The 17,159-nt window shown below is 36.8% G+C and overlaps 1 protein-coding gene across 1 annotated transcript in view; it reads right to left on the bottom strand.

The window, feature by feature from the left end:
• Nucleotides 1-15,743, bottom strand: part of Nkain3 (sodium/potassium transporting ATPase interacting 3) — a 280,286-nt gene extending 264,543 nt beyond the window's left edge. Inside the window, exons 1-2 of the mRNA XM_042666127.1 lie at nt 15,564-15,743; nt 2,266-2,346 (exon numbers count right to left, since the gene is read on the bottom strand). Coding sequence (XP_042522061.1) covers nt 2,266-2,346; nt 15,564-15,743 — 261 coding nt within the window. The remainder of the gene's footprint in view (nt 1-2,265; nt 2,347-15,563) is intronic.
• Between the last annotated feature and the right edge of the window lie 1,416 nt (nt 15,744-17,159).

Genomic DNA, 17,159 nt, shown 5'->3' with positions numbered 1-17,159 from the left:
CTGTTCTTAAGTTTACCTGAATTGCCAGATAGAATATGTCCAAGTAATGTGAAGCAGTCAACAAACATGAACTTCTATCATTACTTGCTAAGCCAGCTCTGTTACCATACCTTATACACACTCAGCAGGGTTAAGTGGTTTGCTAACAGCCCAAAGTTAATGAGTGTTAAAGATGAGATTTGAACTAAATATTTATGATTTGATTTTCAGTCTTCTTTCAGCACACTATGATGCCAATTCCACAGGACAAACTTCCTCTGGTCTAATTTATTCCAAATCAATTCATGTGGAAAAAAATAATTTTTACTCAGTGAAATAAAAACATGATTTAAAATGGCTATTTGAATCCCAAGATAGAAGACTCTACAGGTTGAAAATGTAATAACTAACTCATTATTCATAATGCTCCTACCATAAGATTAGCATTTTAAAATTACTTTAAAATCTACATTTATAGGAGATACCGACACATAGACCTAAGTACTTTTGTTCCATGTTAAATATCAGTGGTAACCAGTCGCTATTTCTTTTTTTTGAGGGGGGGGAGGTCCGGTCGTGGGGCCTGAACTGTGGACCTGGGCACTGTCCCTCACCTCTTCAGCTCAAGGCTAGCGCTCTACCACTTGAGCCACAGCGCCACTTCCGGCTTTTTTCTTGTTGCTTATGTGGTGCTGAGGAATCAAACCCAGGGCCTCATGCATGCAAGGCAAGCACTCTACCACTGAGCCACCTTCCCAGCCCAACCGGTCGCTATTTCTTGCATCTGTAATCCTAGCTACTCAGGAAGCTAAAATATAGAAGATGGTGGTTCAAAGCCACCCCATGAAGAACAGTCTGTGAGGTTCTATCTTCAAAAAGTAAACAAAAATAAAAACAACAAATTCAAGGCTAAAGGTGTGGTTCAAGTGAAGGAGTGCCAGACAGCAAGCAAGCTCAGCAAATAGAGAGGCCTGAATTCAAACCTAGCTAAAGTTAAAAAAAAAGAGAAAGAAGAAGAGACAATAGAGAAACAGTGGCAAAATGCAATCAACAGAATAAATATTAAGTACTTACCTGTGGAATTGAATATTACTAATGATATTTTTGGCTCCTATTTTTACTGACATGAGAAAATGGTATGTTCTAATTTGTGGGGGGGAGAGGGTAGATTGTGGGACTTGAATCTATGGCCTGGGGACTGTCCTTGAGCTCTTTTTCTCAAGGCTAGTGCTTTACCACTCTGAGCCACAGCACCACATTTTTTTTTTTTTTTTTTAGTGGTTAATTGGAGATAAGATTCTCATGGGGGCTTTTCTGTCCAGGCTGGCTTCAAACCACATTCCTCAGATCTCAGCCTTTTGAGTAGCTAGTATGGATTAAGTTGTAATTTTGAAGTGATCATAGTATAGAAAGAAAGAGGAACCTCCTCAGGAGGTTCTACAACAAATCCAGAATATTTGCTTTTTGGCTAAATGAAATATGCTTTGTTACCATATATACTACAATGGAACCCAACAATTCTAAATGTGCTGGTCAAGATGGCTTTTCTGATATCTAAACCATGAACATGATTGAAAGATAAGTATATTATTTAGAACCTGAGATTGTCATGTTTGATATTGTGATATGTAAAATTTACTTGATAATGAGATATGTAAAAATAACAGCAGCCTTCATATACCTTTTCAATTCTAGTTTTACATTTCTTTTGTGCAGTGAATAGTGTGCTAGATGGCAAAGAAAAAACATTACTTTAAAAGCCATAAAGACATTGTTTTATAGAAAATAGTGTTCTGCTAGAGCTAGATAGGCATTAATACAAGTGTCTTCTGTCTGATAGGATTTCAGACTAGGAGTGACTATGTGAATGTATCTGTGTGTTTGTAAACATGTGCCCCACTTAGATAACAATTTCATTCTTTGCCAATACCTTTTTCTACTTTACACACAAGAACGATCAAAATCAATTTGCTCTTAACATTGGAGGCAGAGTTCACTGAGACATTATGTCTTCTTGAAATAGATATGAGGATGACCTAGAAGCCAAATCCTATATTACTACCATGAACAAAACCAGAGGACAATTTTTTGAAGTTCCTTATATTTCATGTTTCTGAGATCCTTTTTTTTCTGATAGTACCAGCATTCTTTTTTTAAAATTAGAATCCTATTTGCAATATTACTTAAATTACTTATATACAATGATAACAGAATATATCACATTCAAATAGTTTTTTTTCCACAAGTGCACTATTTTCAAAGACATGAAAGGCATCATAAACTTACCTTAGAGAGGCCCCCTACTTCCAAATAGAAGCAGATAATGAAGACATTCCAGGTGACCCAGAGGGCAGTCCACACCGTATACTGGATAAAAAAGATATGGGGGCGAAAGAGAAGAGAAATGTGGAGATGAAACACATGTATACTGAATGAATCAATAATAAAATGTCAATAAATCTGTCTTCTGGGAAGAAACAAATAGGGAGAGCTCAGAAAAGAGTTTATGAGTTCCCCTAAGATTGAGAAATTAAAAATTCAATAGTTCCTACTGCTTTCCATGGATGATAGTAGACCTAGATTGATTTCTAAAGTGATTTGCTGACTTGCAAGTGCAAGTGAAATCCAAATGCTCGTATTTCTAGGATACAGTAACAGGGAAAGTTTCGGTAATCTATCATTCACTGTATTTTCTGTCTGTGAATATGTTATATATATGTGCTGTGTGTGTATGTTGTGAGTGTATGCGTGCTATGTATGTATGTATGTATGTATGTATCTAGCTATGGGTATGTATGTATGATATATATATATATATATATATATATATATATATATATCTCAATCAAAGTATCTTTCAGGCTCTCTCCATCTATGTCTTTTTTGTCAGTTGTGGAGTTTCAACTTAGGACCTGGGCACTGTCCCTGTGCCTCTTTATGCTCAAGGCTAGCAGTCTACCACTTGAGCCACAGTACCACTGCTGGTTTTTGAGTGGTTAATTGGAGAAAAGAATCTCACAGGGACTTTTCTGCCCAGGCTGGCTTTGAATCAAGATCCTCAGAGCTCAACTGCCTGAATAGCCTGGATTAGAGGCATGAGCCACCAGCACCTGGCTTGCATCTATGTCTTGATCTCTCTCAGTTTTAAGAATGTTATCCAAAACCTAGAACTTGCATATCTCTGAATAAAAACAATGTTTTAAAATGGATGTGTAGAGGGGCTGGGTAGGTGGGTCAGTGGTAGAGCGTTTGCCTTGCATGCATGAGGCCTTGGGTTCGATTCCTCAGCACCACATAAGCAAAAAAAGAAGAAAAAAGCCTGAAGTGGCTTTCTGGCTCAAGTGGTAGAGCACTAGCCTTGAGCTGAAGAGCTGAGGGACAGCGCCCAGGCCCAGAGTTCAGGCCCCACGACTGGACCCCCCAAAAAAAAAAAAACAAAAATAAAATGGATGTGTAGAATAAAGTCAGTGAGCTTTCTTCTACTGGGTTATTTTATCAAGAGTAGAACATGTGCCTCTTTAAACGGTACCATAAAATAGTTTTAAAGAACATAAATTAACATACAGAATTAAGAACAAACAACAAGTTTCTGTAATGGCAAAATACCTTTCACTTACATCCAACAAACTTTAAACCTGCTATCTTTACTAATGAACTATTTTTATTGATTTATTGCATACTAGGAAATGCCATTGCTCAGAGCATCAGCCAATCTTAATTCAGATAGATTTGAACAGACATATTAATGTAGATACTCTTAGGACTCACCTTACCCACTCATTTATTTATTTATTTTTTTGTTGGACCTAGGCCTGAACTCTGGGCCTGGGTGCTGTCCCTCAGCTATTCAGCTCAAGGCTAGAGCTCTACCCCTGGAGCCACAGCGCCACTTCCGGCTTTTTCTGCTTATGTGATGCTGAGGAATCAAACCCAGGGCCTCATATATGCAAGGCAAGCGCTCTACCACTGAGCCACCTTCCCAGCCCCATTTTTTAATTTTTAAAATTATCTTTAAGTAGTTGTACAAATGAGTTTTCATTTAACAAAGCAGTTTACGAATACAAATCATCTTGATCATTGTCACCGCTCTCACTATTCTCACCCATTCTTCTCCTACCAGCCCATTCTGCTCACTTTTTTTTGCAGACAGAAAAAGATCAAATAATTGACAGAACAACTTGAACGACTGAAGATATTACTTGCCTGCAGTGTAACTGACAAATCAAATTTCAATAGTTTCTCTACTCATTTTATTTATTTATTTATTTATTTTCTGGGTCCGGTCATGGGGCCTGAACTCTGGGCCTGGGCGCTGCCTCTCAGGTCTTCAGCTCAAGGCTAGCGCTCTACCACTTGAGCCACAGCACCACTTCCGTTTTTTTTTTTCTTTTTGCTTATGTGGTGCTGAGGAATTGAACCCAGGGCCTCGAGCATGCAAGGCAAGCGCTCTACCACTGAGCCACCTTCCCAGCCCCTACTCATTTTATTGTACCAGAAATGTCCATGAATTTTAATATCTTATATGGGAAAACTAATTAAATAATTATTTTATATCAGTGATTAAAATCATTGTTTGCAGTTCTTAAAATAAATATTGAAATCATTTGCTTGGCTTATTATGTGCTGTTTTAAACAACAGAAATAGAATTTTAGATATTGTATAAAATAGGCATGTTCCTAGTAGAAACTTTATCAGATACATTTAACTATTTGTGAAATTCAATTTATATTTTATGTGTTTCTCTCATTTCTATTTTTCTAAATCCTTTTAAAATCATCTCAGATAGTTTTATAATATTATAATTGGTATTTCCAAGACAATATCATACTCTTTTGGGAAAGAGTATTCTGTTTGTCAAGAATGATAATCCTATTATCTACATCCTTAACATTTTTTTTTTTAATGCCAGTCCTGAGGCTTGACCTCATGGCCCTAGCACCCTGAGCTTTTTTGCTCAAGGCTAGTGCTATACCATTTCAATCCCAGCTCCACTTCTGGACTTCTGGTGGGTAATTAGAAGTAAGAGTCTTTTGGACTTTCCTGCCTGGGCTGGTTTTGAACTATAATCCTTAGATCTTACCCACCTAAGTAGCTAGGATTACTGACACGAGCCACTGGCGCTTAGCTTAACATATATTTTTTTTATAAGCAACAACCACAATAAATTGTTAATAGAATAGCACTTAGCATGTGATATTTTCCATTCAAAATGAATCTAATTATAAGTGTATCAGAATAGGAAAATAATAAAGAAAAAAACAGTAAGAGGGGTTAAGGAAAGGGCATTACACAAAACAAGACTAAAGTTAGGAAATGATTTAAAATTACAGAAGCATATGATCCTAGATAATTGGATCCCAGGTCTAAACTCACGAGTATTATTTTAGGGAAGTCAAGCTATTCATAATTACAATGGAGGTACAAAGAAACATCCTTGAAACAATTCCAACAGATTGAGTGATTGATGAACACTCAGATCTCTCAAAAGTTGTACTATTGATCTTCTTTTGTCCCTTCACCAATAAACTACCAGGCTGAGCAGTTCCCAAATAGTAGCTCTGGTGCTTTTTGTGTCCCTGGTATGGTATTATGCACATTACTCAAGTCAAGTCAGGTCATGTGGTTACCACATTAAAATGGAGGCAAGAGAACATCTTTTGTTCCCTTAGTGAGCATCAGTCATATGGAAAATGAAAAGTTTTCTTCTGGAACTGACATGTTTACTTTGATTGATTGTATTTTAAGCTGTTTTAGGAAAAGGACTATAAATTATCTCTAAGTTAACTTTGACTAACTTTATTACTTTGCCAAATGACAAACTGACCAAACAACTAGTTTACCAAAAATTCATTTCACTCACTTAAATTCTGTAATTGTCAAGGTTTTAGGAATGAGTGTATTTAATATTATGTATTCTGGAATTAATGTGCTAGATTTTTGTTTTCCATGATATTGTAAAATTTCTTCTAATATGTTTTTGAGAGCACCAAATGCACTAATGGATTTGAGGTTATGATGAGATGCAAACTATGTTCCTGAAGGAGATGTAAGCCTCAATGTGCACTTGAGACAGCATTTACATCACAGACATAAAGAACAAAGGTCATCAACAAGATAAATATGTGCAATGGAATTTACTTGGGCAGAAACACTGGAATGGACTTATGACCCTACAGAATAATGTTCCTTGCCTTCTATTTAAGTAGGCTAGTTTTACCAGTAATTCAACTGAAATGAGAATTCACATTAAAAGTTATTTTTTCATTTATAATGAACATACTTTGGTTAGTTCAGATGCCAGGTCCAGCATACTGGACCATAGAGTCTTAATTTCTCCATGTGAGAACACCACTCTGTCATAATCTGTCATCATCTCCTATTTTAAATTTAGGGCACATAATTTAAACCTTAGTTTGTGTAGACAACACCTATAAAAGTGAGTTAATAATGTCCTTGTGGTCGATGTATTTCCTAAATGCTTCTAATTTCATGAAGACATTTCAACATTTTTAATTGAAATGGACTTTAGAAGTGTTCCCAATCTATTTCTTCCCCATTGTGCAATTTGTCTATAACATCAATTATTTTTACTGTCTTGAGTTTATTTTCCAATTATAAGAAAGGCCATTTGGTCATACATTCCTTCATATATGCATTAATCTGTCACAATTTGTACTTACAAACAAATTTAGATGCACAATAAAATAGAGTCAGATCCTTGCTCATTTGTATTTCTAATAATTTTTGGAGTTTACTATTCATGCTCAGAATAAGTTTAAGAGTTTCATGCTATCTGTACATTTTAATGATGAATTAAGCAGAGCAAAATAAACAAAAGACCAGTCAATTAATTATGAAGACTGTGTATTTTGAGATACAGTAAGAAAGTTAATACATTAATTCTTAAAAAGAACCTATGATCAAGTTTTCAGGTTTCTTTTTTTTCTTTTTTGTCGGTCATGGGGCTTGATCTCTGGGCCTGGGCATTATCCCTTTGCTCTTCAGCTCAAGGCTAGAGCTCCACCACTAGAGCCACAGTGCCACTTCCGGTTTTCTGGTGGTTAATTGGAGATAAGAGTCTCAGGGACTTTCCTGTTTGGGCTGGCTTTCTCACATCTCAGTCTCCTGTGTAGCTAGGATTACAGGTGTGAGCCACCGGGCTCATGGCTAAGTTTTCAGGTTTTTATAAATGAGCTAAGTGGCACAAAGAAGGTAAAGAGAAGTTCCTAGGCTTCTCAGCCAGTTACTGTGGAGTGAGATTGAAATCTGGGACCAACTAAACTGAGACCTAACACTCTCAATTGTCATGCTGAGCAGTACTAGGAAAGACTTATGATGATATAGTAGAAAGGGTCCCTATTTAACAATTCACATATTTTACTTATTTTTATTTTACTATTTATTTTATTTTTATTTATTTATTTTTAAGTTCTGGTGAACCGAGGAACTAGCTCTTGCTAGACACCATCGTCTACTGATTGAACTATGCTCCCAGTCCTCTGTGGAACAATGCAAATTAAAATAAGTTGTACCTTATAGCACGCTAGCATTTGCTTAACAGTTCAAACAACTAAATTGTACTTTTCTTTTTCTTTTTCTTTTGTGCAAGTACCAGGTCTTAAACTCATGCTTGGCTTTTTTACTCATGAGTGGTACTCTACCACTTAAGCCAAGACTCCAGCTTGCCATTTTGCTGACTAACTGGAGATGGAGTCACACATACTTTTCTGTCTGAACTGGCTTTGAATTGATTGTCCAGGTCTCAATCTTCTGAATAGCTAGGATTATAAATGTGAGCCAGTGGCACCTAGTTATTTTTTTTTAATTTTTAAAGGCAGTATTGAGTTAATTGTAACTCTAAGTTATTCTTCATTCAAAAGTTGCTTAATAAATTTGCTAATTCTTCTTTTTATTTCATTGTAAAGATGCTGTACAGAGCGGTTGCAGTTACATGAGTAAGGCAATGAGTACATTACTTGTTGATCATTGTTACGGCTTCCTTTGTCCCCACTATCCCTTCCCTCCTCTACCTCCCACACTCCTCCCTACCCCACCCCACTCTTCCCCCATTGAAGTTGAAAAGTTCGTTTCCAATATACTGTCCTATGGGTGTCCTTGTTGCAATGGGTCATCCTGTGTCCTTGTTTCAGTGTTTTGTTATTCCCTTTCCCCTCCCCAGATTAGACAAATGTATATACGAGATGCAGGGTACCAAAATCAAGTACAGTGATAACAAGGGATATACCATTGGGGAAAGAACATATAAAGGAAACAACTATAACAACAAAAAATAAAATCACATGGTACATTTAAAACAATAACAATAAAAACAGACCCTCTGTGTCCATATCTTGGGGTTCATTTCACTTAACATCATTTTATATGGTCTTATGTACATGGCTTTTGAGCTTTTCAGCTCATCTGATGAGATTATCCTATATGTATACTAATTATTGCAAATAAGGGAAACCATGAGACCTAAATCTCTTTGGGACTGGGTTACTTCACTTAATATGATTTTTTCCAAGTCTTTCCATTTCCTAAAAAATGGGGCAGTATCATTCTTTTTGATGGAAGAATAGAATTCCACTATATAGATATCTATATCTGTATCTATAGGTATCTATAGGTATTTTCTTGATCCACTCATCTACTGAGGGACATCTGGGTTGGTTTCATATGTTAGCTATGGTTGATAATGCTGTGATAAGCATAGCTGTGCTGGTAGATTTAGTATGGCCTTGTTTATGATCAGTTGGTAAATGCTCAGGAGTGGGATTGCTGGGTCATGGGAAGCTCTATGTGGAGTCTTTTGAGGAACCTCCATACTAATTTCCAGAGTGGTTGGACAAGTTTACATTCCCACCCACAGTGCAATAGGGTCATTATTAGATTTTTTGACTGTAGTCATTCTAACTGGGGTGAAGTGGAATCTCAATGTTGTTTTGATTTGCATTTCTTTTATGGCTAGAGAAGTTGAGCATTTCTTCATATGTCTATTGACCATTCTTATTTCCTCTTTAGAAAAGTCTCTCTTTAAGTCTTTAGCCCATTTATTAATGGGGTAGTTGTTTCTTTAGGGATTTTTTGGGGAGGGAATTTAATTTTTTGAGTTCTAAGTATATTTTAGATATGAGAGAGGCCCTTGTATGGCTAGTGAAGATCTTCTCCCAATCCGTGGGCTTTCTATTGATCTTGCTAGCTATGTCCTTTGCCATGCAGAAGCTCTGCAATTTCATGCAATCCCATTTGTCCAACTTTTCTTTTATTTGTTGTGTTTCTGGGTTTCTATTAAGAAAAGTTAAGCCTGTGCCTAGGATACCTAGGGTTTCTCCTATTCCTTTCTGTAATGTTTACAGAGTGTCTGCTTTTACTTTGAGCTCTTTGATCTATTTGGAGTTGATTCTGGTACAGGATAATATATAAGGATCTAGTTCTAGTTTTCTACAGGTGTTTAACCAAATTTTCCAGCACCATTTACTGGAGAGACTCTCTTTCTTCCATTCTATTCTTTTTTATCGAAGATTAGGTGGCTATAGGTCTGTGGGTTCATTTCTGGGTCTTCAGTTCTATTGCATTGATCTTCTGATCTATTCTTGTGCCAGTATCAAGCTCTTTGATTACTATGACTCTGTAGTAGAGTTTAAAGTCTGGTATTGTTATTCATCCAGCACTGTTCTTTCTGCTAAGGATTATTTTTGCTCTCCATGGTCTTTTTTGTTCCATATGAATTTTTGGATTGCTTCTTCTATTTAATTGAAGAGTGAGGTTGGGATATTGATGAGTATTGCATTGAATTTGTACATAGCCTTTGGCAGTGTTGCCATTTTCACTGTGTTAATCCTCCCTATCCAAGAGCATGGGAGGTTTTTCCACTTCCTTAGTTCTGCTATAGTTTTCTTTTCCAGGTTTTTAAAGTTTTCATCACAGATGTCCTTCAGTTCTTTAGTTTGGTTTATTCCTAGGTATTTTATTTTTTGTGCTGTATTGCTCTCCCGATTTCAGCTGCACTCTTCTCTCATTATTGATATTTGCTAATTCTTTAGTCTTGAAACTGTTTAGTTGAATTAATGAATTCTTGAAATAATCACAATATAAATAATTCTAGGAAAGATTCTTCTTTTGGAATTCATAACTAAATTTAAACACATTTAACATAGAAGTAAATGATAGAGACTGATTTTACAACAGTATGGCTGATAAATACAATTCTATGACTTCAAATTGTTCTTAATCAAAGAAGCACAAAAGATGCATTCAAAATTCAATGCTGAATTTGATATCCCCTTAACAAAAATATTTTTTTCTTGGTCATGAGGCTTGAACTCTAGGCTTGGGCACTGTCCCTGAGCTCTTCAGCTCAAGGCTAGTGGTCCACCTCGTGAGCCACAGCACCACTTCTGGTTTTCTGGTAGTTAATTGGAGATAATAGTCTCAAGGACTTTCCTGATCGGGCTGGCTTTGAATCTTAATCCTCAGATCTCAGCCTCCTGAGTAGCTAAGATTACAGGATAAGCCACTGGCACTTGGCCAAAAATAAATTTTAATCACTAGAGGCAAAATATATGGCAAATCCCAAAATTATATGCTCTTTTTTTGGCAATGGTGCATATGAATAGAATTATTGTCATTTCACTTTGTAATTAGGGGAGACTTTTCTAAATTTTGTCTGTGGTGCAGCAGCATCCCACAACATTACAGAGTTTAGAAGCCATAGGGTTTGGGGAATACATCAGCTAACAGTAGGTGCAGGTAGTACAGCCTATATTGCTGATTGAAGTAATCAAGGCAGAATAGCCAGGACTTTCTTTTGCTGAACTATGGCTGACATAGTCTATCAAATCATACTGTAGTCTATGTGTTTTTGAAGTCATTTCACCCAATAACCTTAAACTTATTTATTCATTCACAATCAAGTGTTCAGATTGTTTAACTATCTGTCCTAACCAAAACAGACTTAGATGCGGAGGCAAATGAACTCAGTCCTTTCTGCCTTCAGGATCACACTGCTGAGCACAGTGAGATGGAGATGGAGGCAGGATAAGAGGAGGGGGTAAGAGGGGATAACAGGATCAGTGGCAGCAGAGACGATAAGACATTTAGTCCTCATTGGGTGGGTAGCTAAGACATTGCAGACAGAGGGTCCACTATATGCAGAAGTGTGTGGTTATTGGAATGTGTGGCTCCTTTGGTGTGGCTGGTGGGAGATCAGCAAGTAGGAACATAGGAGACACAGAAGAAGTAAGCCAAGGAGCAATTTTCATAGGCTTTGATATGATTTCCCCTCTATGGACTTTGGAGATTTGCCTGTAGACACTGGAGAGCTTGTTCTGCAAGGTTCTTTACCTAAAGTATTTTCATAAGGATGATTAATTCTTTAACTGAAGTGTGGCAAAATCTGTTTGTTGTCACAAATGGCTGTGACTGACCATCTGTGTTTTTGCAAAACCAGATTCTGAATTCCATTAAAGTGTAGCAATGATAGACATTATGTTTTATTAATCTCAAAGTGGGCATTTAATACGTACCTGGTGCTCCTAAATATCTGTTGGTTAGAGGTGGATTAAGTTTAGTCAGCATGTATTTGTGATTGTTCCAGTCAACGAAGCAGGGCGATACTAAGAAGACTAGAAGTGGATTTGAGAGAAAATCTGCCATCCATGCTCATTTCCTGTCCAGGGAAAAGTCAGTTTGGATTTCTGATCCAGGCTTCCTCTCACTGTCATTAAAAAGTTGATGTCTTTGAAAAAACACCTTGGTTTGTGTATGTAGACCACATTAATTTTTAGTCTTATTTATTTATTTATTTATTTTTTGTTGGTCATGGGGCTTGAACTCTGGGCCTGGGTGCTGTCCCTCAGCTCTTCAGCTCAAGGCGAATGCTCTACCACTTGAGCTACAGCGCCACTTCCGGTTTTCTGGTGGTTTATTGGAGATAGGAGTCTCACGGTCTTTCCTGCCCAGGCTGGCTTTGAACCATGATCCTCAGGTCTCAGCCTCCTGAGTAGCTAGAATTACAGGTGTGAGCCACAGGCACCCAGCTTCAACTTTTTTTTTTTTTAAATATGAGAATCAAATCCAGCATACCAGTTGTGTCTAATCAAAATTTTCTGTGAAATAGATTAAGGACAGCTGCATTGGTATGACAAAATAAAATAAACTAACAAATATAGTGTGGCCACGTTCCTCCATAGCAACATGTGTTTCTCATGAAAGAATCCTTTGCAGATGGCGCTGAGAGGGAGTAGAGTGGGCAGAGCCCAATTTGCCTTACGTTCAGTGCATAACCAGCCCGTGGAAGCTTAGGTGCATGATAGGGTGTGACCTTGACGGTGATTGGTTCCTCTTCCTCCCTTGCCATGCCACCTGCTCCTTTTTGGCTTTAAAAGGGGCTGCTCTCTGTTAATAAACGAATTTCCTTCCTGCTTGAAAAAAAAGAAAAAAGAAAAAATCCTTTGCAAACACAGTTCTGATGCTTGTGGATTTCTGGTTCTTTCAACAATTTTGTAGCCATGGGAGACCAAGAGGTAATCTGGAATAGGTAATCCTATTTTGTAGGTAATCCTATTTTGAGATTGACTACAGAAGCAAGGCAAGAAAATTCCTCACGTCACAACCTACAATGGCCATTGCAACAGGTGATTTGAAATATGGCAAGGGAAGGAAATCAGATTGCTCTAAAGCAACTTCTAATAAGACAAGTCAAGTGAAGCCAATGAATCCACTTTCCCTGCTCCCTATGCTTGTTTCCCATGCAAGTTACTCAAACTTCTTAACATCTTTCCTTGTTTCTAAAATCAGGGATACTAATACAAACCTCATCAGGTATTTGGGAAGATAGATTAAACCAAATGAGAGAGAGAGAAAGAGAGAGAGAGCTGTGCTGGAGAGCTGTCCTAATAATTTACTGCTTTCTTTCTCCTTCCTTCTTGGGACAGAGAATTAGTAAGAAAGCAAACAAAATCACAGAGATTTAGTTGGCAATGCAATAAAACAGACAATTAGATGAGCAAAGATATGAATTGCTTTTCTTTAAGCTGGTTTTCTTTGAGGATTCTGGAATCTAAAAAGCACTTTTCTGCAGAGAGCAGAGGGGCAGGAAAGAGAGATACTTGACAACTCAATCATGCGAACCCATAAAGAAAGAGACGGGCAAACAATGAATAAATATATACAGAGCACACAAAACCTTCCATGTTCTCCATGGCTCTTTGCCTAGTAGAGAAGACTTAAAGGTAAACAAATTATGAAACATGATCATGACACAAAGACTAAGGAGGATGGTGATTAATCATTAAAATAGACTGAAAAATGTTACAGCTGGGGCATAGAAACTAGACAAGGCAATGAGAACTAGAGGCTAGAGAGGAAAGACGAGCAGAGATCACCAGGAGCCTATGCACATGATCTATTCATCCTTAATAGTTTCTACATCAGGCTCACACACTTTCCAGACCTCTACTAATCCATTATCTTTCCATTTTTCCAGTCATCAACCACCTGTAGAGAATTCTGGATCATGATCCTGTTTCCTCTCTCTTACCTAAGGAGTTTCTGGAGAGCAAGGTGTCTGTAATTTGCATTTTGTGCTAGTTATCAAGCTCAAGTATAGTACAGTACTCCGTGAATGCTTAAGAGCTCCTCTTATGTATTCTGTGATGCTTCCTGTTCAGAATCTCCTTTATCCCTTCTTCCCTGTGAACTCTCACTCAATCACATTGCATATCTCAGCTCCCAGCACTTCCACAGAGCACTTTTCCCCAATGAACTCTCACTAGCTATCTCATTACACCCTGTATTCCTTCTTTTCTACCACTAATCACAGATGTCACGTACTCATACCTAACACAATGCTGGACATTCAGTAGAAAATAAGTTACTATATTTTAAATTCAGACAAAGAAAAGGAATAAGATGAAAATTAGAAGAGGGGAAAGGGAATAAGGAACAGAATGAGGGATGGAGAAAAGAAGGCAGAAAGGCAGGAAGGAAAAAAGGAAAAAAAGGTTTTTAGAATATGAATTTGGTCACATGCATCAGACAAAACTCTTCTGATTGTTTGCTACTAAGGATCCAGGGAAGGATGTTAAGCCATAGTTTATGAAAATGCAAAGAACCACTCAGAAGAGAAAAAGAAGCAAGTAGAAAATCTATATATAGCAGAAAGAAGGCAGAAGTCTCAGCCAAGGGAGTAGTTATGTAATAGTGTGTAGGAGAACAATACTTCAAGAGTAAAAGCAACAGGACCAGATAATGTGTCCAATAGCTATCTCCAGTATTATCCATGGAAGTCATTGTTTTTGTAGACATGTGGAATTTTGAGTCTTAGTAGTCTAACAAGAGTCTGAAATAAAATAAATGTCAGTGATGGGTACTATACTAGTATTTAGAATCAATAGAAATTTGATATTGTGTGTGATATTAAAATCTTTAACACAGCAAGTCCAATGCCTTTCTAACAATTTATACAGAGGCTTAGTAGGTTTTTTTTTTTAAGAGACTGAGAGTAAAGCAAAAATTGTCCATTTGTGCAAATGGAATGACATTAAACATTCCTGAGGCCACATGGAATCAGGCTGTTGACCAGGTATAGTCACCTCCACTCTACGATGAGAAACATCAGGAGGCCAATTTTGAGGTTTGAAGTAGAGAGCTAATGCACTTTCCAGGAATTGTGTAATTTAACTTTTCTTCAACAGATTGGACAGCATGAAAGTGGAAAGATGGCACATTTTGAAGGCATGTTTATTTCTAGTGTGCTAATGTTGCTGTATTTCAAAATTCTACTAAACAATGTCTATTTATTCAGGCTTACTGAGGCTTTTATAATACATTAATACTATTTGTAATTACTTGTATTATTACTGCTTAATATCTACAACCTTCTAGCACAGGTAGCTTAAAATGCTACCCCTTTTTAAAAAGAAAAATTAAAACCAATTACTATGAATAATTTCTATTAGATTGTGGGTGACACGATTGCATTTCTTAAATTATCGTAAGATAGAGAGAGGGCTGACCATGTTTAGTATAGTTTGGAGGATGGACCATATTTCAGATTTACCCTGACAAAAAAGAGAAACATTAAATAATAAACTATAAAATGTATGAATGGTATATCAGTAAATCAGTAGCTATCTTTCAATACATGTATTTGTATTGTCCTGATTTTAAATTATGTATCACTAATTTCAGTGATTTGTTTTCTAGAGTTGCTGAGAATGTTATTAAAGGCTAATAATAAGTTAGTAAAACAGACATTGTTAATATACACTGCATAGCATCATAACCATACTTCCCGTGTATTCAAACCCTACATTGAGTTTCCATGTGAAACCAAAACATAGTTGCGCTGAGTCAGACTATGCCATCTCACACTTAAGAGCATGCTGCTTTGATCTCATGCAGAGCAGTCATTGTGCTGTCTGGCCTACAGATGAACATTTCTTACCAGAATTGAGATATTTGAAGGTTAGAGCAGTAACACCACCTCATATTGGAGAGTAACACTAAAATTAGTTTCTTTACCTTAAAGAAATATTGTAGTTTTTATATCAAGAGACATGAGAAAATTAAAACTTACCACCATGATGTATCGAGGTCTGTACTGAATGGTTCCAAATAAACCCAAAATGACTACTATGATATGTAGGAAATTTCCAAGAATAGGAGCCCACTGGAAGCCAAGGAAGTCAAAGATCTGCCTCTCGAATGCTGAGAGCTGCAATGAAACAATGAGTTCTTTAGCAGGTAATCTGAGCATCACTATGCCATTTTAATCACTGTTTTTCAGCTGAAAAAAATCTAGATAGTCAATTTCAGACATAATTATGAACATTACTGTTGATAACGTCTTGTTTTTTGTGGTGCTGGAAATCAAATCTAGGGCTGCATACCTAAACAAGTACTGAAGAATAGTTTCCCAAGCCCTTATCACTGTAATTTTGGTATCTATGTCATGTACTTTTATTCAGCTTTTATTAGAAAACAAATTTTGAATATTGTGACTTCAATGATCTTAAACTTATCTCAAAAGTTAAATATAGTCCTTACATTATTTCCTCCAGTAGAAAATCAGGTATGTATGACCTAAATTTGCCATTATTTTTAATAAAATCATTAGCTTAGTACATAACTAGAATAATAATTACATAACTAGAATAATAACTAGTAAATTAAAACTTTCAGTGTAACAACTGATATGATTTGGAGGGGAAATGAATAATCCTTGCCTTCTTGTATGAAGTATATATTGACTGTTATGATTTGAATCTGAAATGAATACCCAAACTCACATATGTAGAAGGCTTGGTCCCCATATGCCAGAGTTCAGAGGCAGGGCCTTGGAATATGATTGGGTTTACCATCCTCAACAGTTTAATCCACTGATGAATTCATAGTTTAAGGGCTATGAATGAGAGGTGGTGAGGCATGGATGGAGGAAGTAGGTCACTTGGGGACATTTCCTTGAAGGATCCATTGTGTCCCTGGCTCTTTCTTTTCTTTGTTGTTTCCTGGACACTATAAAGTGAGCAGCTTTGCTCCCCTACACACTCTCCCCGTTCCCATATCCCAGGACTGTTCTACCTTCCCAGAGGCCCAGAAACAATGGAGTCAGATGACCAAGGACTAAAACCATGGTTACCATGAGCCAAATTGATTTTCTTAGGCCTATAATGTCACAGTGTTGGAAAACTAACAATAAAACTAAAACAATAAATGGAACCTATTTGGTATTTCTTTTCCTTTCACTAGATTTGCAGTAGTGATAATAAGTAAATACTTTTTCAATATGAAGATTACTTTTTCTACATTTAAGACTCTGATACCAAAGTGGAGTTCAATAGTCCCTTTGCATCAATGGCTCACACCTGTAATTCTAGGCACTTAGGAGGCTAACATCTAAGAATCATGGTTCAAAGCCAGTTTGAGCCAGAAAGTCCTGGTACTCTTATCTCTAGTTCATTAGCAAAACCTGGAACTGGTTTTCATCCAACCTTGGGTGAAAAAGCCACGTGAGTGAGAACACAATGCCATGAGTTCAAACATCAGTCCCGACACCAAAAAAAGTCACTTTCAATTATATTTTACTCAGATTAGGTAAAACCTTCCGAATACTCAAATAAAAATGATGGAGCCATAATAATTTAGACATGCTATTGTTTATTATGTTTGCATT

Source organism: Dipodomys spectabilis, unplaced genomic scaffold (genome assembly GCF_019054845.1).
Source record: "Dipodomys spectabilis isolate Male_0828 unplaced genomic scaffold, ASM1905484v1 ptg000015l, whole genome shotgun sequence".
NCBI lineage: Eukaryota > Metazoa > Chordata > Mammalia > Rodentia > Heteromyidae > Dipodomys > Dipodomys spectabilis.
Note: the sequence above shows the minus strand (reverse complement) of the source record. Positions and strands in the feature narration are given on the sequence as shown.